Genomic DNA, 27,722 nt, shown 5'->3' on the forward strand with positions numbered 1-27,722 from the left:
GAGCAGATCTAACCTTTTAACATCAGCTGATCGCACGCGATATTTTCAAAAAATTGGAGACATGGTATACTGTTTTAGTATGCACATTCGAAATAGTGAATTGGTTTCTGGAAGAATAAAATCGCAGTTGGAGTTTACGATCATCTTTATAGATTTGGTAAAAATTAATCTTTATTAAAAAAAAAAAAAAAATGGAGAAACCTACTGTGCAAAATGAAACCGATTCATCGGCATCCTCGGTTTCATTCATTGAATCGCCCAGAAAATGCAATTTGTCTTTCTCGATTAACTTTGATTTTACCGATGTCGATAGCGAAAATTCTACTGATTCCGAAAATGCAGATTTACAAATAGATATATCCGAAGTTGACAATTATGAGCCGTCTAGCAAGCATAAAAGAGAAGCTATTGATGAAGCATCGGTACTTAATAAAATGGAAGAAGAGATTGAGAGACAGCTTGATGCCAAAGCTGCCAAAACTAATTTAACTGCCACTAACGTTAAAAATATACTGAAACATGTGATCCCTTATGAACATTTAATGACAATGATACAAAAATGGCTTCAAGATACAGAAAATGATATTAACTTTGGTCCCAAACTCACTAGAGCTAAAGCTAAGTATGTATTGTTTTATTTATTGTTAATTTTATTCTTCATATATATAATAATTATTTTCTCTGTGTATGCATGAATAAAATTTTTAACTTATTTCTTATAGAAAATTGGCAGCTGCACAGGTCAATATACCATGGCCTATTACTACAACACAAAAAGCTTCATCGGAAGTGCAAGCTTTGATTCAAGAAGAACTGTCAGAAGATTCATCCGATGAAGAATATAATCCTGATCATGATAAACATACAGAGAGTGATGATGATAGAGAAGTGGAAAATATAGCTAGTAATGATATGGAATCACAACAATCAACATCAACAAATAAGAATGTAGTTTGCCCTGAACAACAAAGGTCATCAGATGTACAATATGATCCTGAAGGAATTTTTAAAATACCAACATATATGTGAGAAAGATTTATTTACATATATTTACTATAACTATGAATAATATTACAACAGAAATTGATTTGATTATAATTTAATATATAATAGTTGAAACTTTTCAAGTTTTCTTGATATTGTCAATTTATTTTCATTTATTGACAAATATTACATTTCAGTATTCCACATGTTGTAACAAAAGAAGAAAGTATTGGTCAGAGAACACGCTCTAAATTATCTTTAAGTGAAACTTCTTTGGAGGAAATAGAACAAGCATTTATACCACCTGACATAACTGCCGATATGACTGAGGATTGGGATTTTGAACTTGATGAAGATTGGGATAATTTTTTAAAAGAATTTACGCAACCTTTAACACAAGAACCAGCTGTAGAAGATGATCCAGAAGCAGATCCAGAATATAACATTTTAGAGGACGAAGAAACAGATTTATGTGTGTATTGTTATCTAAAATAACTCTTCTACATATTTTAGTCTTCTATTTTCTTTATTGACAAGTGATCATAATTTTTAACTTTGATAAATATTAATAGTGGACAAGGAAGAACTCAGGACAGATAAAGCAGTAGAAGTTCCTCGTAAAGAACAATACGATTTAATTGCAGAATTACTTGAATTAGCCCCTATGTTCTCAACACAAGAAGAAGAAGAAATATCAAAAAGAAAAAAGATTCCAGATAATACAACTCCACCGATTGAAACTAATACTTTGGTAAGAAAAATTATTTATGTTATGTATTAAAAAGCAGCGGTATTTGAACTGTTACATTTTAATGTTTTTAGAATTCTTCTATGGTAGAACTTTTACCGGTACTTGCAGAACCTGAATTACCAAAGGCAATAAATTTTGAACAACGTCTTTTATTAGCTACACAATTTCGGCAACATATACAATTAATGGCACAGCATTTTGTCATGACTTATATGCATCCGGAATATCATTCACTATCAAAAACATGTAAACATAACTTGAATAGTTTAAGGTATGAAGAGAGAGAGGAAAATATAATATATTAGAAGATAATAAATCAGAAAGACAAAAATCATAAAATTCTGATACATTCTAGATATTTAATGAACGGCCCAAATTCTGTATTTAATGCAGAGAATTTGGAAGAAGCTTTAAAATTAGTATCAACTTGGGAAAATAAGTTTTCTGACACACAATTCTATACAGATTTCAAACAAAGTACAGTAACAGATAATATTGCTAAAGTTAAAACGTCTCATACAAATAAGCAAGTATATGTTGAACAATTTCTTCCTGAATTAGAAAAAGTATTTGTTGAAAGTAAGGCTCTTATGTATCCGCAACTTTTACCACAAATGCCTTTTAGAAGTGGAGTTAAACTTACAAAATCTACATATTCAAAAGCAGAAGAAACGTAAGTATTTTCAAACTTATGTACTAAAATATGTTTTATTTCATTCTATTTTATTCTAATAATTTTCAGTTTAATTGCGCTAGGCATAGAACAATTTTTACCATTTGTTGCATCTAGACCAAGAAAGCTTCGCACAAAGAAAATACTGTTATTTGATGCCGCTCAACTTATTTGTTTCTATCTATTACCATGTAGAGATGCGCAAGGAATAATACATCATATCAGGAAACGTCGCGCTTCTAAAGATGATAATCCAATTAAGGTATGTATTGAATAATTTACAAATCTTATTGCAACTACAGTTAAATTTTGTTTTATTTTATATTTTGTAGCATTATTTTGAGAAAGGTTGTGCTCCTAGAATAATACATCGCATAACACTTGATAATAAACCCAAACCTCCAAAAGATCAATCAATAAATCTTTTACCTGTAAGGTGGCAAATATATCTCAGTAATGTAAGTATATAACAATTACAATTTTGCTAATATCTATTTAAAAATAATTATATTATATTTGATATATAAAATTTTATTTACACATTATATTATACATACAATAATTGTAATGGCTTAGGTACTTATATAACGTTTAATAATAATTATTTATTTATTTATTGTTACAGCAAAAAGAATACAAGAATAATTCAAAAAATAATTATATATTTGATTCAAATAGTAATCTTGGAAAACAATGGATTAACATGAATGCAATAATGAAGTCGTATCCTACTGTTCCTAGTAATCATCCGTTAAGAAATCCAGTCGTAAATATATTACCGAAAATATTACCTGCGACTGTAAATCCAAAAGCCTCAACTACTGACAAAACAGATAGTTTTACTCTTAAAAAAAAATCTAAACTCAATGATGACAATGGTGAAAAACGAATAATTGATAATAATATACAAACTACAGGGATGGTTACAGGAAGTAAATCTAATAAAAATTTGCATTCTTTAAAAACAACTACTGCAGATGCTAAGGCAATACAGATAGATAAATTAGCGACAAATGAACAAAAAAATAATACTAAACTAAGTTCTATATCAGCTGGAAGCTCAAAGGTATCGAGAGATACATCGCAAATATCAGGACTACCACAAATACGTAAAACTACACCTCGATTAGCAAAAACAAGAAGCGCACAGAATATGAAATTGATGGCGCAAGTTTTAGGTTCAAAAAGTTCGGCTAACTGCAGTACATTAAAATCTAAAGAAAAAGACACTACGGATAAAAACGTTGACGAACATACTGTGTCAAAAGTTGTGAGTGCTATTTTATTATATTAAAGAAAATATTGAATTATTTGTATCTATCTAAATTATGATTTTTGCATAGGATAATGAGGAAGAGATAGCAGAATTAATGCTAGCTAGTACTACAATAATAAAGGACCCTGTAAGTAGGAAAAAAGCTAAACAAACTAGAGAACTGGAAATTATTAAAAGATTATTAAAAGCTGACAATCCATTGACAGAAGAAGAACGTGAAGCAAGTAAGTCGGATAAATTATAATAAAATAAAACTTTTGTATTTTTTTCTTATCTACATTTATTTTTTTTGTAGAATTTGCAGCATCATATCTTCAAAAATTACACCTGACATTGGAACCTAATAATCCAGAAATATTTAGGACTGTAATAAAGTTGTATTTAGACTATAGTGAAAAACTAGAAAGTATTAATCAAACAGTTATTGACCCACCATTTCCTGAAGAATTTGCAGCGGATAAAGAGATACAAGATAGCACAATTAAAAAAGATATACTCACAATCAGATTATATCAAGATATCTGTAAAAGGCTGCAAAATTATCCAGAAATGTGTACAGATTTTCTACTATTCTTAAAACCACATCAAGCTACGATGATTGGCAAATCTATAGAATATATGATGTTGCAAAAAATGAATGATTTCGTTCATATTGCGCAAATATATTTCGCTAAGCAACCATCGCGAATAGCAAAGATGATGCAGGCAATCACCCAACTTTCGTCTGATCCGCACACAACTCTGGAAACTATTCATACCATTATGAGTCCAGTTTTTAAAGGCCATCCATTCATTATGGATTTATTCTTGCAAGTTTTACCTACTGCAAAACCTCCTGAAAGGTAACTATGACTCTCTTGTACATAATAGATGTATTTTAAATATAAATAATTTCGAAGAACATAAATATTGCATAAGTATTACATGCAAGATAAATATCATAAAAAATTTGAATGCTAGATTCTCTTAATGACGAGTTTGGAATTAATATTTCCTGTGTCACAACATTGGCGCATTTATTCGATATTCAAAAATATGTTTTATAATACATGCAATATTTATGTGTAAAAATTTTAAAACAAAATACAATTAAATCTACTTAGTCTATTTACATCATTCATAAAATATGCCGTAATTGTACATAAAATGTATTTTTGATATTTTTGTTAGCTTATTTGTACCTCATATGTTTGAAAACTTGACATGTCCATTGGGCCCTTATGATAAGAACATAACTTATACCGAAAATGCACCAGAGTTATATGAAAATATAGAACTACCCACAGCGTCATATCAGGAAGATCCATATGGTGGGGACAATTGTAAATGCGATTGTCATAACATAGATGACCCGACTCTTAAAAATAATTCGGAACATTGTATTTCCTGCGGTACACGGGTATGTGCATCTTTTAATATTATAATATTCGATTGTATAATTTTTGTATTTTTTTCCACACTTGTGTTTTTCTCTTTATAAAAATTCAATTTAGTTAAAAATTTTTTCATGTTTTTTATAGTTTCTTAATGGAAGAATTTATCTTCAAACACCCGAAGGATTGCGACCTGCAAAAATTACATTTCCTGGAGAGCATCAGGAGAAGTTGGAAAATATTGCGCGCGTATCGTTAAAAATCGCTGATAAAGTCGCTCCACCAATTTCATCTAAAAAACGAAGAAAATCATCGAAGAATGAGTCTAGTCATGAAGAAATTTGCCAAAAGCAATGCGCTACGAAGTATTCGTCATTAAAAGAGAATGAGGATAATGAGAAAGTAGCAAAGTCTAAAAAGAGTGTCAAACTTGCAATTAAAGCAGATCAAAAGAAGGCTTTAAAAAGAATAAGCACTGTAGACGATGCTGTAGCAGTTGCGAATAAAAAAATAAGAATGTCTCACTGCAGGAATAAACGAGAGAAGAAGACTGAAGAAATCGATGTTTTATTGGAACACAATGAACTTGATATTACAGAGAAAACGAGTGATATTACAGAACCAGAAATCAATAGCTGTACGCAATTGCCAATGCAAGATAATTCATCAAGTACTGAAATAATTACACAAACTGTTGCAAGTAACAGTATTGATAGTGATTTAAGTAAGTTACATATACATTTTTATTGTCAGTAACATTTTATTATTAATAGAAAAAGTGAGAATTTGAGGAATATCAACTTTTTGCTTTTAGGTAAAAAGATAGTTACAGGAGAAACATCAGTCATTGAAAAAACAACAATCGAAAATAATATCCAGTTAAATTCTGATTTGACAAATAATAAACCGTGGACACGACAGGAAGATATGATTCTACTACAAAGTGTTAAGAAAGAATATTCTGAAAATTCATTTCTATTAATTAGTGAAAAATTAAATAACCGTACTGTTGATCAGGTGATGTTTTTATCTCTCTAAAATTTTCTATATATAATTATATATTTTATTCCCTATACATCTATATGCAATGACTAAATTCTGTTGTAGGTAAAAGAGAGATGTCAAACTTTACTTTCCTTATTACAGAAAATAATGTAAATATGTATGATTAGATAATTATACTGTTAATCAGGTATTATTTTATTTCTAAAATTCTCTATATAATTATTATATATTTTATGTTCTCAATACATCTATATATAATGACTAAATTCTGTTGTAGGTAAAAGAGAGATGCCAAACTTTATTTTCCTTGTTACAGAAAATAATATGTGTACATATATATGTACATATATACATATATACTTGTATATACATGTGTATATAAGTTTAGTATATATATTTTAGATCATTGTAATGGTATATGAGATGAGAATACAGTAATGTTATTATGAAATATCAGACTTTACGATGTCATAAGAATTGTTGAAAAATTTGCCTATGATAGATGTAATACTGAATACAGAAAAAACTTTGTTTTTCATATTTCATCTCTAGAAACTTACTATTGTAATAATGAATTTTTAGTTTCGAATTTTTTGTTCTTCCGATCATTTTTTGTTATGAGATTGTTTTTATATGTACAGTTTTGAAACAGAATAATACATGTTTCTGATTAATTTATGTTATAAAATATATTAATTCCCTCTCTCAACGCCAAGTAATCTAACCTCTTGACAAAACTGTCGATTTATTTGGTACGCTTTGTTGACGAGTAGAATGGATATAAATAATATATTACACTGTTATATTTTAAAGCCTAAGTCACGAACACTTGTTTTTCCAAATTTTACATGATTACATGAATTTACATGATTTTGACAAATCTTGCACATATGACTTATTGCGGTAAAAACTTGTATAAAATCGAAAATGCAAATTTATTTTTGAGACTAATCATTAAAAAAAAAGGCAACAAATTTGATTTTTTTTTAAGCCTACGTTAAAATACCTCTTTAAAAAGAAATAATATATTGATTCCGAAATATGACTTTGGTTAACCTAAAAAATTACAATGCACTATTCAAATTGCCTTTTGTGTAAAGATAATTATTTAAACTGTTCACGATAACATAATTATTATTTAAACAAATTATATATCAAGATCAATATTTGAAATAAAGAAAGAAATGTAATCATATAAAATCATGTTCACGCACAAAACTCACATACATATATACATATTACCATGCCGCCATTTTTTCTGACGACGCTTTTTCTCTGCAGTACAGTGGCGCTAACTGGATCTGTTTTAGGACCGACAGAACTACTATGGCCGAATAGATTTTCGGTGCCATGGTATGTAAAACAACCGATTGGTTCGTGACCGTGCTAAATCCGTAATTGTGGATCTCAAAAAGTAGGAAACTTTTATTAGCTGTGCGTATAATCTTTTCATTTTAATACATGTTATGAATAACAATAAATATATATACTATATAAATTATTAAAAATATTTTATGTATAAATTAATATTAATTTAAAATATATATATGTATATTTAGTAAAATATTTTTTTCAAAATTATTGAAATTATTATGTATTTATATGCGCACATAAAATAAATGAAGAATATTATTCTTGCAAAAGGGGAGAAAGAGAGAGAGAGAGAGAGAGGGAGAGGGAGAGAGAGAGAGAGAGAGAGAGAGAGAGAGAGAAATAATAACTTTTACTTTCAATAAACTAAATTATTGTTTAAGAGTAACAATTACGCAGACAATTAAATTTTATTTTCTCTTTTTCAATATTTATTTGAATGTATCTGATAATATTAAAAATATTTTATAAATCCAATTTTACATATATTTTATATAATAAAAGATACTTAAAAGTTATAAATATATAATAGAGATCATCTATTATCGTCATACATATAACAATGTATGTGTTTAAAGTTTAAAGAAATAAAATAAAAACAAAGTAGCAGTAATTTCTCAATATTCTTAAGTGGAAATAAAGTGTAAAAAAATTTTTTAATTTTATTCTTTTTTATTTATTTTATTTTATTTTTTAATGTCCTAATAGTCTTAAATAGACTTTTACGATCGTTATAATCGTTACGATATAGTATATGATCGTTTTTCTAGACACGTGTCGTTCAGTCGTCAAAAATTGCAAATAAAAATAATCATGTATATGTAAAATATGTATTAGCATACATATAATATAAACCTTCCATTGGTGGGTATTAAAGATCTGTACCTTTAAAACTGTTTTATAAAACTCATATATTTATAATTTATATAATTAAAATAAATATTTTATGGATGTATTGGGCAAAATTGCAATAAATATCACACGTATATTTTATTTTAATATTTTTTCTTTTTCTTCAATTTTTATATACAAATATAATATTTTTATTAACAAAAATAATTTAAAATTAAAATTAAAAGTAATGAATTAAAAATTTAATATAATAAAATTTTATCTTAAAACGTAATATGTATAAAAATAAATTTTTCTATGATTCAAAATTGACAGAGTCCGCCAAGCACACGTGACTATCCCGCCGTCCGAGGGTTAAAGTAACGGATTTAATCTATAATCTACATTTTCATTTACAAAAATTTCTACACAAAAAATCTCTACATAAATCCGGTGCTTTAATAAAATATAAGCTTTTTATTACTCACCGACATTGATGCGCAACAGCGGAGTTGTCGACATCGAAGCTCTACGTTGTCTATATATCACCAAGGCCGAATTCCATGTTATTATTTTATTCACATATTTCGGAATCGTTTTAAACATATTTTAACACATTAAGATTTATCGCGTAGTATTATCGTATGTATTATCGTTGCGAGAAATGTTTACGACGCGTTCGACTCCGAGGTGAACCGTACCGGCACGGCGCCAGCGCTGGAGTAAGAGCACGTGTGTACACTACGCCCGCCCATCTCTGAATGAATGGCTCACTGGCTCACGGCTTACAGCGGTCACGTGTCACGTGTCATGTACGCGGCGCGCAGCGCTCCCCCTCTCTCACTACGCAACGCGTGACGTCAAGGAGAAGGGAGAGTGTGCTCTCTCTCTCTCTCGTGCGCGCGCGCTACGAATACGTATTATACTATGTGAATAATAACGTTATATATATTTTTAATATATACATATATATAAAATATACACATAAAATAATATTTTAATAATTTTTACAATAACACAGTATACATAGATTATTATTATTTGTAACATATATTTAAATGAAAAAAAATTTCGCGTAGCTAAAATAATATGTATTGAAATATATTAAAATAAACTTTTATAATATTTCCGTATTTTTTAAATTCACAGTAGATCTAGCACGGACATAAATCAATCATCGATCGTTTTATGGTGTCGTCGAAAAATAAATCTGCTGGCCATAGTTTCGCTCGTTCTAAAATGGATCTAGTTGGTGCTGCGTACTAGAAGGAAAAAAGCATGAAAAATGACAGTATAACCTCTTTCATGCTTCTCTTGGTACCTTTGGTACTATTCGATTTGTGATTTTGATTTTAGTTCATTCATTCTAGCTCGCTCTGCTCACATTCGATCACTTGTCACGGATCATGAAACGATCCGTGATACTATTAATTATAAATTACTTGCAAGTGTTGAAATTGTCAAAAGTTTCATACATATAAAGTGAGAGAAAACATTTCGACCGTATAACCTTACTTAAGCTAAAGTGGAAAAGAATTCGAGGACAAACAGCGCAGTCTAAACAAAATAAAACGACACGATGTCTTTACGTTTATGTAAGATTTTATCTCTGTCAATGTTCTTTGTATTCCTTAATTTACTGCAATAGATCAATCAATAATTGTCCATATAATGGTTCAGTTATAAATTTCTGTCAATACAAATAATTTGTTCTGTACAACTGATGATGAAAAGACAATATAAAGCAAATATATTTGAAATAAATATTTATATATAATAATGTGTAAATATATGGTTCTAGATTCATTCGTGAGAAGAATACAGAAAACGCATTGTAGAAAATTCAGTACAGCTGTGGAAGTGAAAGATAAAGAGCAAACAAGTCAAGTATCCTCATTTCGCACAGTTGAGAACAATCCAGTTAATCATAATGCAGACCACCTCGCCAGATTATATACAATACCAATAGATACATACCAAGAAATCTTTCAGTATGGTGGCTTCCCTAAACCATTTAGGAAACAAGTCACTACTTTTCAAGAGTGTTCGATACTGATCAGGCAACCTGCGATTGAGATTATGTCTTACCTCAATCAGGCCGACTATACAAGGCCTGTCAATAAATATGTATTATGTATCCTTTTGAAAATATGCATTGAGGTAAAGAGTAGTACATAACTTTTTTATGTATTGTAACATTAAGGGAGTAACTTTTTCTTTCTATTTGTTTTCTTTTTGTTATAATTTTTTTATAATTTCTGTAACAGTTTTATAGATTATATATATATATATATATATATATATATGTTATAAAGAACAATTAATATTTTTTAATCAAATATTAATAAAAGAAAAACCTTAACAGTATGTAAATAGATGGACAGGCTGGGGTAGGAAAAAGTATAATATTAAGTCACATATTACACTATGCTTTTATGCAGAGATATGTGCTAGTTCACATATATTGGGGTATGTTATCATTATATATAAACGTTTTACATTATCGTTTATCTCGGTGCATTGAAGTTATTATAATTGCTGTTTATTTTTTAGCTCCGCATTGGTTTAAGGACACAAAGGAAGTTGCGACTTCAGTGCTGTCTCCAGGCTGCGTGGATCTGCCAATCGATGCTGGATTGTGGTTGAAACATTTCAAATGTCAAAATTCAAAGTTACTTTCGCAATTGAACGTACGTGTATTCTCAGACATCATTCTGTCAGCTATACTTATTGTATATTTGTTTTACAGCTGACAACATCGAAAGATTACGTTTGGAATCAACGCGAAACGACATCGCAAGGAGCACCTATCTTTGAACTTATCGAGTTTGGTTTGAATCGCATAAAGTACGCTTGTGGCGTAGTGGACGCGCTTATAAGAGAACTGAAGCTCGCTAGTACAGCCGGAAAGTGTAAGACGATGGTCATGATAGATGGATTCAATGCGTTCACATCGAGTCATACGCGCATTCACGATGATAACAAAGCGATGGTTCTGCCCAAGCAAGTAACGTTGGCGATACCGTTTTTCGAGATCACGAAAAGCGATTGGTGTAATGGTGCAGTGGTAATAACAGTAGACCAGAAGGCAAATAAGGTACATACAACAATGCATTGAGTAATTATATAGTTCTTTATTTGAATAAAGTTAAAAAATAATTAAACATGCAAATTTAATAGTTTTGAATATTTAATTATAAAAGTTCAGATTTGGAAAATTATATCTAAATAATAATGCAGGTTAATTTTTATTTTCAGGACAGACGAGACTCCCATTTTCCTAGGTATCTACTTGGCAAAGAAGGCTTTGAGCACCTGGATCCTTTCATACCTGTTCTAGTTGATGATTATAACATCGGAGAATTCGATAGTATGATAGAGTATTATAAGGATCGTAAATGGATCAGGAACATAACATCCGGTCGTCAGAAGGAATTAGAACTAATAACTAATAAAAATCCATATTTTTTAATGGAACAATGTAAATTTTTATAAAAGTAATTGCTCGCATTAAAATATAATTATAATAAAAGCTTTTGAAGCTTTAGCATTCTTTTTAATTTTTATTAAAATTATGAAACTATTTCCAACCTTATTTTAGATCTTGTTAGAGGCATGTGAAAAATTTTTAAACAAAGTTTTTTTTTGGTGTCAGTTCTTTATTAACGTAAAATGCAATTAGCAGTAACACAATATATTAGTAATAATACACAATCACCACAAAAGTATTTATTTTAATATATTTCTATACTATAAATAGTTTTATAATGCAAAAAATATATATAGATCAAATTCTTTAAAATAACATTGCTCATTATAAGTGCATTATAAATTTAATAATATAAATAATATAAATTATTACGATTGCACAAGTTTAAATTTTCCAAAATGAAATTGTAATAATTTTTAACTTAAGGAACGTAAAATAAATTTTTTGCTTTCATTTAGATCCATAAAATATATAAATTTAAAATAGCGTGTTATTAATGAATAATGTTAGTAACAAACTATCGTCAGCTATTGATTCTGTTAACAGTTATTTCTGCCATTCGTTATTGTACGTAAACTATCATCAACTAAAATGTTAGCCTTATCTTTCTTAATGATGACGTACTGGATGTAATACGTCTAGTGCCTTACCAATGTCACCATCTTTTGAAACAAGTAGATGAGTGAGCCATCCACCCTCATTGCTGAATCCCATCGCCATCATTGCTGTTACAGCTTGTTGGATTTTGGGATTTGGATGATAGAATTCATTTTTTACTTCTTTAGGTAAGGGTGGGTAGATGTTCTGCTTTCTTGGCGGTTCTGTTTTCTCTGGTTCTGCCACACTTGCTGGCGCTGAAGGTGTAATCTGTAAAGTAAGGTATTCTGAACACATGATACATACAACATAATATATAATGTAATGTTTCTTTTCACTATTTCTTCATATGTATCTTTTAATATTTTTCTATAAATCTCTAATATTATGTAATTTTATTTAAAAGTAATATTGTTTATATTTTATATTTTCTTTGTTATTTTTAATTATACTTGAATAATTTACTATTATTATGATTTTTTTATATGCAAAGCGTACCTGTTTAGGTACCTGTGTAGCTTCATTCGAAGCGGACGAAGTGGAAGATGTACGGCTGAGATTCTCACTCTGAGGTTGTACTATTGTCCATTCCTCGGCTTCGGCCGCTTGTTCGGCAGAAGCTGCTGTCTGAGGCTCCTTCTGTGTTGACGTCGCATCGCTCGTCGAAGGAGTAGCTTTCTCGTTTGTGGTATTTGTCGTTTCATTCAATTTTTTTCCTTCACCTGGGAATTTTTTAGCAGAATCCTCCGATGTAGATGCGCCACTCTCGGGTTTCTGCGTGCTAGCTTTAGCTTCGGCGGGTTTGTTCCTGGTGGAATCTTTGTCGGTCATTACAGTGACATTGATGCCGAGCGGATCTAAGAATTGTGAGATATTGGAAAGATTGTCCTCGACTATTTTTAGCAACTGCGAGAAACTGTGCCTGGTCGCTTCCTGTGGGTCTTCCGTTGCCTCGGTAGCAGTCTCAGCAGATGGGTCTCTGTACTGCTCCTTGGATCGCTTTTGCTCTCCATGATTTTCATCTGATGGAGCAGTACACATGTCTATTAGGAAATCCGCCAGTGAGTTTACAATAGATGGATCAAAAGGGGCAACTTTACCGCTTGTCACGTTGAACGGACAGCCGCTTCGCTTGCTGCTCCTCGAGTGCGGACACCTACGCTCGTCGTCCTTGATGTGCTGTGTCTTTTTCATAAACTTCCGGATGTGATGAGCAAGTCGGCGACCATCACGAGTCGACCAGTCAATTGGCTGTGTCATACGAACTAAATAGTGATCATGATGATTGCCCAATATCATGCATTCACTGCATAAATCATAATCTAAGCATTCCATGCACTTGAAGCGGAAACCATGTATGTTTTTCTCACACACATCGCATATTACGCCAGGATGTAATATTTTTTCTATATTTGGCATGTCTCGGTCCTCATTGACATAAGGTCTAATGTATAATTTATAGATGTTATTTTTAGCCATCTCCTCCAGTGCAATCTCTAGCTCTTCATTAGTTGATATTGTAATAGGCTCGTTCTCGTCATCTATGTACAAAAGACAATTTAAATAGGTTTTAGTCAAATGAAAAATGTATGTACCATTTTATAATTCCTACTTAGTATGCAAAGAAATAATCTTATATTAATCGTATTACAAAAATAAATTAATTTCTTTATAATGTTGTTATGTTGTATAAGAAAAACTAATTAATATCATGCAAAAATCAATAACATTAATTATAACACTTCCTCTTACTACTATTAATTATATATGATCCGAACAAACACAGGAGAGAAATAAAAATTGATATATTATTTAAATATTGTAAAGAAATATTGTAAAGGATTTTAAATTTTACATCATTTTTCAATCATTTATTTAAAGCAAATAAACTTATACTATTAAGTGTATTTTTTTAACACTGTATTTATAAAATATAAACTGTTTTAAAGCATTTAGAGAGATAAAAGTAGATAATAGCTCGATGAATCACTTGCTTATCTTTCCTTCGCGAGGAAAGTCGTTGGTAAACATCACGTTAACAGCTGGTATGTTTTTTTTTTTTTTTTTTTTTTTTTCGGGAATAATTACCTTTCCAAGTAACGGTGAAATTCTTTCCTCGCAGGTCCGGGAAAATGCTTTGCAGTTTTTCGCGCAGATATACGAAATTCATTGCGACATCGGCGTCAATGCCGAATCTGCGTGTTTCCGTGGCTGCCCACGATCGAGGCTTGCCCTCCTCCAACAGATACGCTTTGTAGCTTAACGTAGCCATTGTCGTTTCACGGGTCTCACTACGTTCACGAATCTTTACAAACGTTGAATTTCTCCAAGGAAGAAAGAATGTTGCGAAATTGCGAAATATCTACGCTTGTTACCGTCGACGCGCCGTCACCGAGAGTCGCTTGACGTTTGACGAGCTGACGCCGCGCAGCTTCTTTTATACGCGATCGATAATCCACTTATTATTGTTCATCATGTCGGCCCGTTGCGACAACACAGTCACTTCCGGCGGCCCGTGAAATTTTACGTAATTTTCGAGTTTCGCGTCATTATTTCTCGCTGGTTTTTTATACTTTACGCGACGACGAAGTCGAAACGATGTCGAGGGGAGAGTTTTTGCCGTGATACACGACGATTCCGAGACGCGAAGGCGATTTATCTCTTGAGAATTTGAACGGAGGAAGTCTATATGAGCGGCGCCATTTTTGAATGAGATTGCCTATTTTGACAGATAGTCACGTGACCACGTCGCGTACATGATGATTCACGATGTGGTGATAGTATCGTTTTGCACGATGTTGTTGCATCATAAAGCAATACATACGATTTCTAAAAGCTGATTTCTTACACTATTGAAGTATTATTATTAAACGTATTTAGAGAATTATTTATATATAAATATATATATTTAAATTTATATATTTAAAAAGAAAACCGCGGAAGTATTTTCTGATTTAAATAAATAATATGTATGTATTCGGAAATAAAGCGTAAATATATAAACATATATATTTATATATATATGAAAATATGTTTTTACACTATTATTTTATTTTATATACTTTTTATAATTTAATCGCAAACTTTAATTTTTCCTAACGAAGTGCAAAACTATATTCTTTTCTCATTATTATTTTTTTCTATATAAAAAAAACAGAAATTATATATATATATATAAAAGAAAAAAACAATACCTACAAACATATTCTATAGCTAAATAATTATATATTAATATTTATATGTGATTATAAACGGACTTTTTTCCTGGATGAAAAATTGATCTTTTTCTCTGATGAGAATATAAATCGAATTTGTAGCTGAAAATGATTTTAATAATAAAAAATATAAATAATAACACTTTTTACAATGGCTAATAACATAGAATAGTTTATTTAAAACATTGAGATATAGATTTGTTGGATATTACAAAAAAGAATAACGAAAATTATTCAATAAAAATGTTCTCTAACTAAATAATTTATGTTATTAAAGTTTTTGAATATTCCTTTTCTTATTTTGTTAAGGAATATATATACTGTTATTAAAAAATACATACATGAAATGGATAAAGAAGTACAGAACGCCCCAGAAATGAAGTATGGAATAATCCACACTGTTCCAGAAGCGTCTGGAAAGTAGCAAGGAAAAGTGCGCATTCATTTACGGCAGTTCTGTAGAATGACGTGTGAGAGCCATGTTTTCTAATTCTATTTATTCGTACGTGGCGAACACAGTCATGCGTTATGTAACTCTATACAGATATATATATATATATATATATATATATATATATATATATGCATATAGATGTACTATGTGTATTATATGTGTATTATATATTATAAATTATAAATAATGAGGCTGCAAATTAAATGAAAATGCCTGCATTTTGTGATTATTAAATGCGTTATGATGCATGACTGAAAATCGACCTGTTAATATACAATACACATTGCATCTTCAATGAAGGCTCGATGCATTTTCTGAATTTCTCATAAAAGCAAAACCAGAAGACCTTATTTCGTTCATCATAATATGAAAGAGAATTATAAAGAGAATTTTGTAATTACAAATCTAAACTGTATGTAATATAATTTATTTAAAGAAAATTACAATTGATTCTACATATGCTACGCAATATTAACATTTACCATCGTCTTGTATTATTATTTTGTTGTTCAAAAATTAACAAGTCTAATATGCTTGAGACCAATAACGTCAGTTATTAATTCGCACAATTGTCAAGTCACGTATTGATACCATGAGCGTTACAACGCAAATTTGATGATGGCCAGTTCTTCTGGATCACTTCAGTAGATGAATCATCTCAAACATAAAAAGTAATCCCGCGTTCGAGAAAATGATTAGCTTAAACAAATGTAAATAAATGTATGTAGATAAGTATCCATCTGATATTAAATAGACATATGAAAAAGATGCATCAGAAATCATAATAAGAATTTTGAAAATTGATTTTTTCGAACATGAAGTCCTGTATAAAAAAATTTTATTCTACATTTTCGACTTGCATTTTAACAAGGAATTACCTCCATATTTTCTTATTATAATTTTCGATCTTATATGTATACATATGTGACAGAATGTGAGAGAAAAGTCTGTACAAATCTTAAGAATAAAGTTCTGTACATTAGAGTAAAAAATGTATAATACAAGGGTCTTAATTGAAAAATCTTCATTCAGAAAGAGAGAGAGAGAGAGAGAGAGAGAGATTATTAATTATATTTCAATCTCTCTCTCTCATATTGTATCTATTTATATTTACTCAATCGTTACATGTGTTATTATTTAAAACAGTTAGTTTATTCAACTTTCGTTAACGATATAGACAGACTGACGAATTTTTTGATGATTATGCAACAATGAGTAACTTTTGGTATTTTTTTTATCACATGCAATAATTTGTGCGTGTTCGTATAAATTTTCAAGGAGGACATTTTGTGAATATTTTTTAAAACTGTTATTGTATTTGCCTTGATAAGAAGAGAGTTGTGCAATTTTTCTTTTTATAATTGATTATTATTTCTGTAAAGAAGCCTTTCAAAGCGCTTATTCATATAATTGTTATTCTAGCGCGTAAAACTCAAAGTTTCTACATAACTTTCAATTACACCTTATATGTGTTTATATACCATTTTAAATTGATTGTATTATATGTAATATAATTTAAAATTTTATCTAATTACCTAGCTTATTTTAATGTGTGTCTTCTGAATATGGAATCTGAAGAAATTGAGAAAGTATTCTGATAATTGAATTGAATATTACATGTGACAGATATCATAATATAATTCGAGAAAATAATGATTTACCATTGCTCTTTTGCAAAAATGCAGAATAAAATTACCCTGTCAACTAAAATAGTAACTCGATAACATTTACTCTAATAAACACTCATTTAAGATAAAATCAGTTGATTCGTTTTTATTCGCAATTTTCTAATGGAATTGATATCAGTCAGTATATATGCTTGCAGAATATACACTTGATGTGATATAATAAATTGAAATATGCACTTTCCGTGAACACGTGATCAGGGACGGATAAGAGAATAATTTAAATATTTCAAATGAATTATTTAATATAAAAAAAATATTTTTATGGAATAATAATCTGCCAATATTTAGCATTTGGATAATAAAAAATATAATTAAAAAGATTGAAGACCAATAGTGTTTATTTTCATATGAATCTTCGCAATCGTGTTATTTGGAGCATTTGATAAGCACATACGTCCCTGTATCTATCCCGTATTACTTGATGTAGGAAAAAATATTCGCGTATAAATTTTAGCCGTTTAGTCGGTCGCTTCGAGTCTCTCGTGTTATAAACCTTCCCGGCTGACCTCTTAAGGAAATGAGATTAACGCTGTATCTGACGTGTTTGATACTGCCTTTTGTTCTTGTAAATTCGGAAAAGCATTTCAAAATCGATGTTTTCGTCGAAGTGATAATGGCCATTCGGAAATTTTATTCCGCAGCGACTGTTATATTCACTCATCCTGGAGATGAGTTCGGCGATTATGGCGGTCAGTTCGGAATTTAATCACGGCACAGTATTATTGTCGCTGCGATTATTATTATTATTTTGTAAATTATTTGTAAATGTTAATTTAATCGAATAATCTAATCTCGGTAACCGATTGCGATAAATCAACACAATTGGCAGTTTGTTAATCGATTATTGACTCTGATCGATATCTTGCGATTTCTACTCAACATCTCTCGATTCTTCTCTAAACTGGCGGAATTAAAAAAAAAAAAAAAAAACATATTGCAATTTTTTAAGATTTGTTTAAGCAAAATTATTATATTAGGATTATCTTTTATCGCGAATTCTCGCAGTTCTATTAAGTTTATGGTATTGCATTTGCAAAATCTTTACTTGTAGATTTAAAAATTACGCACCTGGTACACTCGTGCTCCCGTATGCTGGGCCGACATTACGTGGTGACCCTGGACGTGCACTTTAGACAATTACAGACATCGCTCAAATATTACCATCAAATAGTGCAACCCATAATCATTGTTATTATGCCCGATTTCGAGGCATATCTGGACTTCGTAGAGGCGACCAATACCTATCCCATGTCCTTTCCGGTGTGGTTTATGCTGTTTCTTTATGAGTCCGCCAACAATACTCACGATCATTGTCGCGAACCGATAGGTAATCCCTTCAACTTGGCATTCGATACGCAGATGCTAGTATTATGCCACAATGAAGATGTTCTGCAAGAATGGTACTCGGTCAAAGGCGAGACCACCAAAATCTTCGATTTGGCAGAATGGAAAGATGATATAAAATTCGTTCTTTTGACGAACTTATCCCTATACGATCGAAGGAAGGATTTGGAGGGAACTGTTTTACGGGCGGTCACAGTCAAGGTACTAGAGTAAATCTCAAATATGTTTTATTTTTTAGATATATAATAAAATAGTTATATATATATACATATATGGGCTCTAAATATTTTATAATTAATTTGACGTATCAATCAAAATACGTATTTGACATTTGAATTGACTATTTCTATCAAGTTTCTTTTAAGAAAAATTGGTTTTCAATTATGGTTAAATAATCCTTTTAGAGTCGTATTTATATAAAAAGTTATGTATAATATAGTTTAAAAATATTTTATATTTAAATTAAAATAATTATAAAACAAATTTTCGATTTAATTAATTCATATTAAATAAATTCAGGATATACAAATTTCTTCAAGTTTCGGAGTTGGAAATTACGTGGGCAATTTGTATGGGAAAGTGTTGGACGAGCTTACGCATTCTCTCAATTTTAGTTTGGATATAGTATCTGAATTGGACGACCACGGTTTGTGGAATAGCAAGAATCACAGTTGGTCTGGAGTAATGAATGAGATTACGTCAGGTCGCGCGGATTTCGCTATCGCCGATATGTCGATGACGAGTTTGCGAGTACGTTACGTCGATTTCACGCTGCCCTTGATAATATCTAAGAACAGTTTGTTCATCAGGCAACCTAGGATATGCGGCGTTAAATGGCTTGGTTATTTTCAGGTAATTGCGATTAATAAGATTAATTGACAATAAGATTGTTTTGGTTTACATTTTTATTCCGTTATTGGCACGAGTGTGTTAAAAGTATATATATAATATATACTTTTAAAATATTAAAAAAACAAATAATTTTTTTGAACTAATAATTTCTTGTATAATTATTCAACAGATGTTCGATTGGAACATTTGGATTGCGATTGTCGTGTTACTATTAATTACACCCCTCCTGTTGTCTTTCATGAAAATGTATTGCGAATTTATAAGAACTATGGATTTGATTTCCGACAATTTTCTCTGCATTTGGGGTATATTTTGTCAGCAAGCACTTATAGGTAAAAATATTTACACTGTTAAAAAACTAAAATTTATACAAAATAATTTTAATAAAATACCCATTCACCACATATTTAGAAAATATCTCAAGAGAAACAGAAAGAAAGTAAAGAGAAATTTAATTTTAAAGAAATTTAAGACAAGTTTAATTTTTTAAATTAAAAACTTGCATCAAATTATTTTATTTAGGAATTAAAAATTAAATGATTTTTTTAGATGCATTTTCTTCTGAAATTCTTTTTAATTAAATTTTTTTCTTCAGCATTTCCCAAAAATTCGTCGCTACGCATTGCGTACTTTACAATATTTTTAACGGCGATATTGGTGACAGCTCATTATTCAGCAGCTTTAGTATGCTTCTTAACGTCTTGCATTCGCATTCTTCCTTTTCATTCCATAGATGAATTTGTCACCGACGGTACTTATAAATTAATAGTTCCACGCGGCAGTGCTGACTACGACATAATCTCCGTAAGTTCATCCAGTTCATCTCAAATATTTTAACTTTCACTTCTGATGCTTATTTACTTGTAAGCGACCGAATAAACTATGCCAAACCGTTGCATCCTGCAACATGAAATTACAATTCGATGTCTGTCATAATCCTTCTTTCTTGTTAGCGCTGAAGTGTGTCTGTATGATTTATGTATTAAAAATGTTTTTGTGCGATAGCATCAGTCAGCGGATGAGGATTCGAAGGATGCTTTCTCGATGAAACTGATGAAACTAATGAAGAAGGAATCAGAATTACCGGAGACTATAATCGATGGCTTCTTGCAAGTACGATTTTGCAACTATGACAATATAGTTGATATTACGTAATTTTTTCGATAAAATTAATCAATTATTTCGGATAATACAATCAATTACTAATTATTTTTAAAATATACAATGTCTGTACTTGCTTTTCTTTATTTAGAAGATTATTTATATAATTTATTATCTATTATATTTGTTTAGATATGCAACGAGAAAAAAGTCGCTTACATGATATTGAATGCTTTGAAGAAAAATGTTGAAATGGAAATTCCTTGTAAATTGTCCAGCGTTAGCACTGAAAAAATAGACAATTTAGGGATGATTCTGTCCAAAGGCAATCCATACACGGGCGTGATAAATTATCAGTGAATATCCAGTGCAATTTTTCCATTCGCTTTTCTTCTTCCAATTATAAAAGTTTTGTATGTTTTATAGTTTACAGAAATTTTTGGATAACGGCATGCTGGAGCGTTTAAAGGATACGAAATTCTTAATGCATTCCGCTGAAAACACAGCTTACATACCGGTCCGCATGACTAATGTCGCTCCCATTTTGGCGATTCTTTGTGGAGGGATTATTTTAAGTGTCGCTATACTGGTTATGGAAAAAATTTATTATCGATACAAGAAAAAGAAACTTCAATCGCGGATTTTCTGTCGTTCGAAAAAACAACTATTTCTCCAAAGGCAATAATCATGATTGGGACATATTATACTATTTTATGCAATCGGAATTTTTTAATTATTTAATTTTTTACTCAATGAGAATCTTTATATGTTAATGAAAAATGCTATTATTACGTATATTATTATTATACTATATAAATACAATAACTTATTATTGTACTATAAAAATATTACTTCCCATATCTTTGTGAATGTGTGTTTACAGATTTACAACAGTAGTTAAATAATATTAATATTATATATAATATTATATAACATTATTCATATATATATCTGTATGTATATGTGTTTGTAGTAGTATTGAAATACTTTTTTAGATATCAAAATAATATGTTCTTCTAAAACTGTATATGAATTCAATATAGTTAATGTAGTTAATATTTGTACATATAAAATACAGGATGTAATAGAAAAGTCTGTACAAATCGGCTAAATGTTATTTGAAAACTCGTCAGGGGCATTTTTAGTTTGCTTATCCGGCTACAGTTTTTTGAAGAAAGATACTTTGTGAGTATTTTTTTAATATTTAAAACTGTTATTGTATTTACCTTGTTGATAAAAGAGTTGTGCAATTTTCCTTTTTATAACTGATAATTATTTCTTTAAAGAAGCCTTTCAAAGCGCTTATTCATATAATTATTCTAGCGCATAAAACTTAAAGTTTCTACAAAACTTTCAGTTACACCTTATATGTATTTATATACCATTTTAAATTGATCGATTGTATTATACGTAATATAATTTAAAATTTTATCTAATTATCTAGCTTATTTTATGTGTCTTCTGAATGTCGAATCTGAAGAAATTGAGAAAATATTCTGATAATTGGATTAAATATTACATATGATTAGATATCATAATATAATTCGAGAAAATAATAATTTATCGTTGTTCGTTTGCGAAAATACAAAAAAGATTACTTTATCAACTAAAATGGTAACTCGATAACTACTCTAATAAACGCTCATTTAAGATAAAATCAGTTGATTAATTTTTATTCGCAATTTTCTAATGGAATTGATATCAGTCAGTATATATGCTTGCAAAATATATACTTGATGTGATATAATAAATTGAAATATGCACTTTTTGTGGACACGTGGTCAGGGACGGATAAGAGAATAATATGAATATTTCAAATAAATTATTTAATATAAATATAAATATTTTTATGCAATATTCTGCCAATATTTAGTATTCAGATAATAAAAAATATAATTAAAAAGATTAAAGCCCGATCGATTGTATTTATTTTTATATGAATCTTCGCAATCGTGTTATTTGGAGCATTTGATAAGCACATACGTCCCTGCGTCTGTCGCATATTACTCGATGTAGGAAGAGATATTCACGTATAAATTTCAGCCGTTTAGTCGGTCTCTCCAAGTCTCTAGTGTAAACCTTCGCGTCTGATCTTCTAACGAAATGAGATTAACGCTGTATCTGACGTGTTTGATACTGCCTTTTGTTCTTGTAAATTCGGAAAGGCATTTCAAAATCGATGTTTTCGTCGAAGTGATAATGGCCATTCGGAAATTTTATTCCGCAGCGACTGTAATATTCGCTCATCCTGCAGATGAGGTCGGCGATTATGGCGGTCAGTTCGGAATTTAATCACGGCACAGTATTATTGTCGCTGCGATTATTATTATTACTTTGTAATAATTTGTTAAATGTTAATTTAATCGAATAATCTAATCTCGGTAACCGATTGGAATAGATCAGCATCATTGGCAACTTGTCGATCGATTATTAATTCTGATCGATATTTTGCGATTTCTATTTAACATCTCTCAATTTTTCTGTAAACAGGAAGTAAAAAAAAAGATATCGCAATTTTAAGTTTCATTTAAACAAAATTTTCAAGATTTTCTTTCACTGCGAATCCTTGCAGTTTTATTAAGTTTATCATATTGAATTTGCAAAATCTTTATTTATAGATTTGAAAATTACGCACTTGGTGCATACGAGCTTACGTATACTAGGCCGACATTACGTGATGACCCTCGACGTACACTTTAGACGATTACAGATATCGCTCAGATATAACCATAAAATAGTGCAACCCATTATCATCGTTATCTTGCCTGATTTCGAGGCATATCTGGAATTCGTAGAGGCGACCAATACCTATCCCATGTCCTTTCCTGTGTGGTTTGTGCTGTTTCTTTTTTCGCGCGCCAACGATACTCACGATTATTGCCGCGAACCGATAGGTAATCCCTTCAACTTGGCATTCGATACGCAGATGCTAGTATTATGCCACAATGAAGGTGTTTTGCAAGAATGGTACTCGGTCAAGGGCGAGACCACCAAAATCTTCGATTTGGCAGAATGGAAAGATGATATAAAATTCGTTCTTTTGACGAACTTATCCCTATACGATCGAAGGAAGGATTTGGAGGGAACTGTTTTACGGGCGGTCACAGTCAAGGTAGTAGAGTAGAACTCCAATATGTTTTATTTTTTGAGATGTATAACAAAATAGTTATATATATATATATATATATATATATATATATATATGTATATGGGCTTAAATATTTTATAATTATTTGACGTATATCAATCAAAATATGTATTTGACATTTGAATTGACTATTTCTATTAATTTTTTTTTTTAAGAAAAATAGGGTTTCCAATAATGATTAAATAATCTTTTTAGAGTCGTATTTATATAAAAAGTTATATTTAGTAATGTATACATAAAATATATAAAATATAATATAAATAAATATACATATATATATAATATAGTTTAAAAATATTTTATATTTAAATTAAAATAATTATAAAATAAGTTTTCAATTTAATTAATTTATATTAAATAAATTTAGGATATACCGACTTCTTCAAGTTTCGAGATCGGAAATTACGTGGGCGGTTTGTACGGGAAAGTGATGAACGAGCTGACGCATTCTCTCAATTTTAGTTTGGATATAGTATCTGTATTGGACGACCACGGCTTGTGGAATAGCAAGAATCACAGTTGGTCTGGAGTAATGAATGAGATTGTGTCAGGTCGCGCGGATTTCGCTATCACCGATATGTCGATGACGAGTTTGCGAGTACGTTACGTCGATTTCACGCTGCCCTTGATAATATCTAAGAACAGTTTGTTCATCAGACAACCCGAGATATGCGGTGTTAAGTGGCTCGGTTATTTTCAGGTAATTGCGATTAATAAGATTAATTGACAATAAGATTGTTTTGATTTACATTTTTATTCCGTTATTGGCACGAGTGTGTTAAATATATATATATAATATATACTTTTAAAGTATTAAAAAAGCAAATAATTTTTCTGAACTAATAATTTTTTGTATAATTATTCAACAGATGTTTGATTGGAACATTTGGATTGCGATTGTCATGTTACTATTGATTACACCACTTCTGTTGTCTTTTATGAAAATGTATTGTGAATTTAGAAGAATTATGGATTTGATTTCCGACAATTTTCTCTGTATTTGGGGTATATTTTGTCAGCAAGCACTTACAGGTAAAAATTTTTACACGGTTAAAAAACTAAAATTTATACAAAACAATTTTAATAAAATACTCATTCACCACATATTTACAAAATATCTCAAGAGAAACAGAAAGAAAGAAAAGAGAAATTTAATTTTAAAGAAATTTAAGACAAATTTAATTTTTTAATTAAAAAATTGCATTAAATTATTTTAATAAGAAATTGAAAATTAAATGATCTTTTTAAATGCAGATTCTTCTGAAATTCTTTTTAATTAAATTTTTTTCTTTAGCATTTCCCAAAAATTCGTCGCTACGCATTGCGTACTTTACTATATTTTTAACGGCGATATTGGTGACAGCTCATTATTCAGCAGCTTTAGTATGCTTCTTAACGTCTTGCATTCGCATTCTTCCTTTTCGTTCGATAGATGAATTCGTCACCGACGGTACTTATCAATTAATAGTTCCACGCGGCAGTGACTACGACATGATTTCCGTAAGTTTACCTCAAGTATTCTAACTTTCATTTCTGATGCTCATTTACTTGTAAGCGACCGAATAAACTATGCTATGCCAAACCGTTGCATCCTGCAACACGGAATTACAATTACAAATTACGATTCGATGTCTGTCATCATTTTTCTTTCTTGTTAGCGCTGAAGTGTGTTTGTATGATTTATGTATTAAAAATGTTTTTGTGCGATAGCATCAGTCAGCGGATGAAGATTCGAAGGATGCCTTCTCGTCGAAACTGATGAGACTATTAAAGAAGGAATCAGAATTACCGGAAACCATAATCGATGGCTTCGTGCAAGTACGATTTTGCAACTATGACAATATAGTTGATATTACGTAATTTTTTTTGATAAAATTAATTAATTATTTTGGACAATACAATCAATTACTAATTATTTTTAAAATATACGATGTCTGTACTTGCTTTTCTTTATTTAAAAGATTATTTATATAATTTATTATCTATTATATTTGTTTAGATATGCAATGAGAAAAATGTCGCTTACATGATATTGAACTCTTTAAAGAAAAATGTTGAAATGGATATTCCTTGTAAATTGTCCAGCGTCAGCACTGAAAAAATAGACAATTTAGGGATGATTCTGTCCAAAGGCAATCCATATACGGGCGTGATAAATTATCAGTGAATATCTAGTGCAATTTTTCCATTCGCTTTTCTTCTTCCAATCATAAAAGTTTTGCATGTTTTATAGTTTGCAGAAATTTTTGGATAACGGCATGATGAAGCGTTTAAGGGATACGAAGATCTTAACGCATTCGGCCGAAAACACGGCTTACACACCAGTCCGCATGACTAATGTCGCCCCAATTTTGACTATTCTTTGTGGAGGGATTATTTTAAGTGTCGCTATACTGGTTGTGGAAAAAATATATTATTGATACAAAAAAAAGAACCTTCAATCGCGGATTTTCTATCGTTCGAAAAACAACTATTTCTCCAAAGGCAGTAATCACGATTGGAACATATACTATTTTATGCAATTGGAATTTTTTATTTATTTAATTTTTTACTCAATGAGAATTTTTATATGTTAATGAAAAATGCTATTATTACGTATATTATTATTATACTATAGAAATATTACTTCTTATATCTTTGTGTGAATGTGTGTTTACAGATTTACAACAGTAGTTCAATAATATTAATATTATATAATATTATATAACATTATATATATATACATATATATATATATATATATATATCTGTATGTATATGTGTTGTCGTTGTATTGAAATATTTTTTTAGATATCAAAATAATATGTTCTTTTAAAACTGTATATGAATTCAATATAGTTAATATAGTTAATATTTATACATATACAATACAGGATGTAATAGAAAAGTCTGTACAAATCGTGAGAATAAAGTTCTATATATTATAGCAACACATAAATATATAATGAAATAATACTAAAGGCGTAAAAGAGCCGAATATAAACAATGTAATTGAATTAACTAAATAATTAAATAATTTATTATTACTTAAATGAGCTACAATATATAAGAACAATATAATAACAATATAAATAACTAAACGAGCGCAACAGAAATTTTTAACAGAAATATATAATACAAAAGTTTTAATTAAAAGATCTTTATCCAGCGGGAGAGAATCTTTGTTAGAGGCTCTCAGAAGGAACTCTTGAAAAGATTTACATATTATTAATTACATCTCTTTTTCTCATATTGTATCTATTTATATCTGAATCTGTATCTATTTATATCTAAATACTATTGAGTTGTTATGGATGTTATCATTTAAAACAGTTAGTTTATTCAACTTCCGTTAACGATATTGAGACAGATTGACGAATTTGTCGATGGTTATGCAACAATGCGTAACATTCTGATATTTTTTTTATTACATGCGATAATTCGTGCGTGCTTGTATAAAGGCTATAGCCGGATAAGCATATAAAAAGTGTCCCCGACGAGTTTTTAAATAATACTTGGACTGTCATTTCATTGTAAAAAAAAAAATTTCCTCAAAATTTCAGTTCCTTAACTTTATTATTTCCTGAGTT

The 27,722-nt window shown here is 29.9% G+C and overlaps 5 protein-coding genes across 8 annotated transcripts; 4 read left to right on the forward strand and 1 right to left on the reverse strand.

Moving 5' to 3' along the window:
- The first annotated feature begins 36 nt into the window (after positions 1-36).
- Positions 37-6,698, forward strand: Mute (gon-4 like protein muscle wasted). 2 transcript variants are annotated; one of them, XM_072901206.1, is made up of 16 exons: positions 37-622; positions 723-1,025; positions 1,182-1,456; positions 1,557-1,735; positions 1,807-2,006; positions 2,091-2,408; positions 2,478-2,670; positions 2,741-2,866; positions 3,034-3,678; positions 3,752-3,908; positions 3,980-4,526; positions 4,855-5,083; positions 5,205-5,781; positions 5,872-6,074; positions 6,165-6,249; positions 6,340-6,698. In XM_072901206.1, exons 1-15 carry the CDS (start codon positions 192-194, stop codon positions 6,213-6,215), a joined length of 4,434 nt encoding a protein of 1,477 aa, XP_072757307.1. In that variant the 5' UTR covers positions 37-191; the 3' UTR covers positions 6,216-6,249; positions 6,340-6,698. The 2 variants fall into 2 exon arrangements, with proteins under 2 accessions (XP_072757307.1, XP_072757308.1); XM_072901207.1 differs by lacking the exon at positions 6,340-6,698 and having other exon boundaries at positions 6,165-6,252.
- Positions 6,699-9,379: 2,681 nt separating this feature from the next.
- On the forward strand, positions 9,380-11,796 carry Mrps29 (mitochondrial ribosomal protein S29). The gene is made up of 6 exons (XM_072901216.1): positions 9,380-9,859; positions 10,066-10,398; positions 10,641-10,733; positions 10,818-10,954; positions 11,014-11,361; positions 11,523-11,796. The coding sequence occupies exons 1-6, from the start codon at positions 9,844-9,846 to the stop codon at positions 11,757-11,759; spliced, it is 1,164 nt and encodes a 387-aa protein (XP_072757317.1). The 5' UTR covers positions 9,380-9,843; the 3' UTR covers positions 11,760-11,796.
- Ref(2)p (refractory to sigma P) lies at positions 11,379-14,803 on the reverse strand. 3 transcript variants are annotated; one of them, XM_072901215.1, is made up of 4 exons: positions 14,440-14,797; positions 13,452-13,892; positions 12,850-13,373; positions 11,379-12,621 (listed from the first exon to the last, which is right to left on the reverse strand). In XM_072901215.1, the coding sequence occupies exons 1-4, from the start codon at positions 14,621-14,623 to the stop codon at positions 12,364-12,366; spliced, it is 1,407 nt and encodes a 468-aa protein (XP_072757316.1). In that variant the 5' UTR covers positions 14,624-14,797; the 3' UTR covers positions 11,379-12,363. The 3 variants fall into 3 exon arrangements, with proteins under 3 accessions (XP_072757316.1, XP_072757315.1, XP_072757314.1); XM_072901214.1 differs by having other exon boundaries at positions 12,862-13,892; positions 14,440-14,803; XM_072901213.1 differs by having other exon boundaries at positions 12,850-13,892; positions 14,440-14,800.
- A 3,422-nt stretch (positions 14,804-18,225) lies between these two features.
- Positions 18,226-21,690, forward strand: LOC140670553 (glutamate receptor 1-like). Its single transcript, XM_072901211.1, has 8 exons — positions 18,226-18,397; positions 18,760-19,253; positions 19,572-19,904; positions 20,074-20,236; positions 20,500-20,708; positions 20,910-21,017; positions 21,198-21,361; positions 21,432-21,690. The coding sequence occupies exons 1-8, from the start codon at positions 18,226-18,228 to the stop codon at positions 21,688-21,690; spliced, it is 1,902 nt and encodes a 633-aa protein (XP_072757312.1).
- A 1,418-nt stretch (positions 21,691-23,108) lies between these two features.
- LOC140670580 (glutamate receptor 1-like) lies at positions 23,109-26,594 on the forward strand. Its single transcript, XM_072901247.1, has 8 exons — positions 23,109-23,280; positions 23,624-24,117; positions 24,521-24,853; positions 25,023-25,185; positions 25,448-25,668; positions 25,891-25,971; positions 26,153-26,316; positions 26,387-26,594. Exons 1-8 carry the CDS (start codon positions 23,109-23,111, stop codon positions 26,571-26,573), a joined length of 1,815 nt encoding a protein of 604 aa, XP_072757348.1. The 3' UTR covers positions 26,574-26,594.
- The last annotated feature ends 1,128 nt before the right edge of the window (positions 26,595-27,722 follow it).

This window comes from Anoplolepis gracilipes, chromosome 10 (assembly GCF_047496725.1).
Source record: "Anoplolepis gracilipes chromosome 10, ASM4749672v1, whole genome shotgun sequence".
Taxonomy (NCBI): Eukaryota; Metazoa; Arthropoda; class Insecta; order Hymenoptera; family Formicidae; genus Anoplolepis; species Anoplolepis gracilipes.

Bases quoted from the DNA above. Each gene is read 5' to 3' on its own strand.
- Mute (XM_072901206.1), top strand. From the start codon at position 192: ATGGAGAAACCTACTGTGCAAAATGAAACCGATTCATCGGCATCCTCG. The intron at 2,867-3,033 runs GTAAGTATATAA...TTATTGTTACAG, and splicing joins GGCAAATATATCTCAGTAAT to CAAAAAGAATACAAGAATAA. The intron at 3,679-3,751 runs GTGAGTGCTATT...ATTTTTGCATAG, and splicing joins AACATACTGTGTCAAAAGTT to GATAATGAGGAAGAGATAGC.
- Mrps29 (XM_072901216.1), top strand. The intron at 10,734-10,817 runs GTATGTTATCAT...TTTATTTTTTAG, and splicing joins GCTAGTTCACATATATTGGG to CTCCGCATTGGTTTAAGGAC. The intron at 10,955-11,013 runs GTACGTGTATTC...TTTGTTTTACAG, and splicing joins AGTTACTTTCGCAATTGAAC to CTGACAACATCGAAAGATTA.
- LOC140670553 (XM_072901211.1), top strand. From the start codon at position 18,226: ATGAGATTAACGCTGTATCTGACGTGTTTGATACTGCCTTTTGTTCTT. The intron at 19,254-19,571 runs GTACTAGAGTAA...AAATAAATTCAG, and splicing joins TACGGGCGGTCACAGTCAAG to GATATACAAATTTCTTCAAG. The intron at 20,237-20,499 runs GTAAAAATATTT...TTTTTTCTTCAG, and splicing joins TTGTCAGCAAGCACTTATAG to CATTTCCCAAAAATTCGTCG.
- LOC140670580 (XM_072901247.1), top strand. From the start codon at position 23,109: ATGAGATTAACGCTGTATCTGACGTGTTTGATACTGCCTTTTGTTCTT. The intron at 23,281-23,623 runs GTCAGTTCGGAA...CTTTATTTATAG, and splicing joins TGAGGTCGGCGATTATGGCG to ATTTGAAAATTACGCACTTG. The intron at 24,854-25,022 runs GTAATTGCGATT...ATTATTCAACAG, and splicing joins AGTGGCTCGGTTATTTTCAG to ATGTTTGATTGGAACATTTG.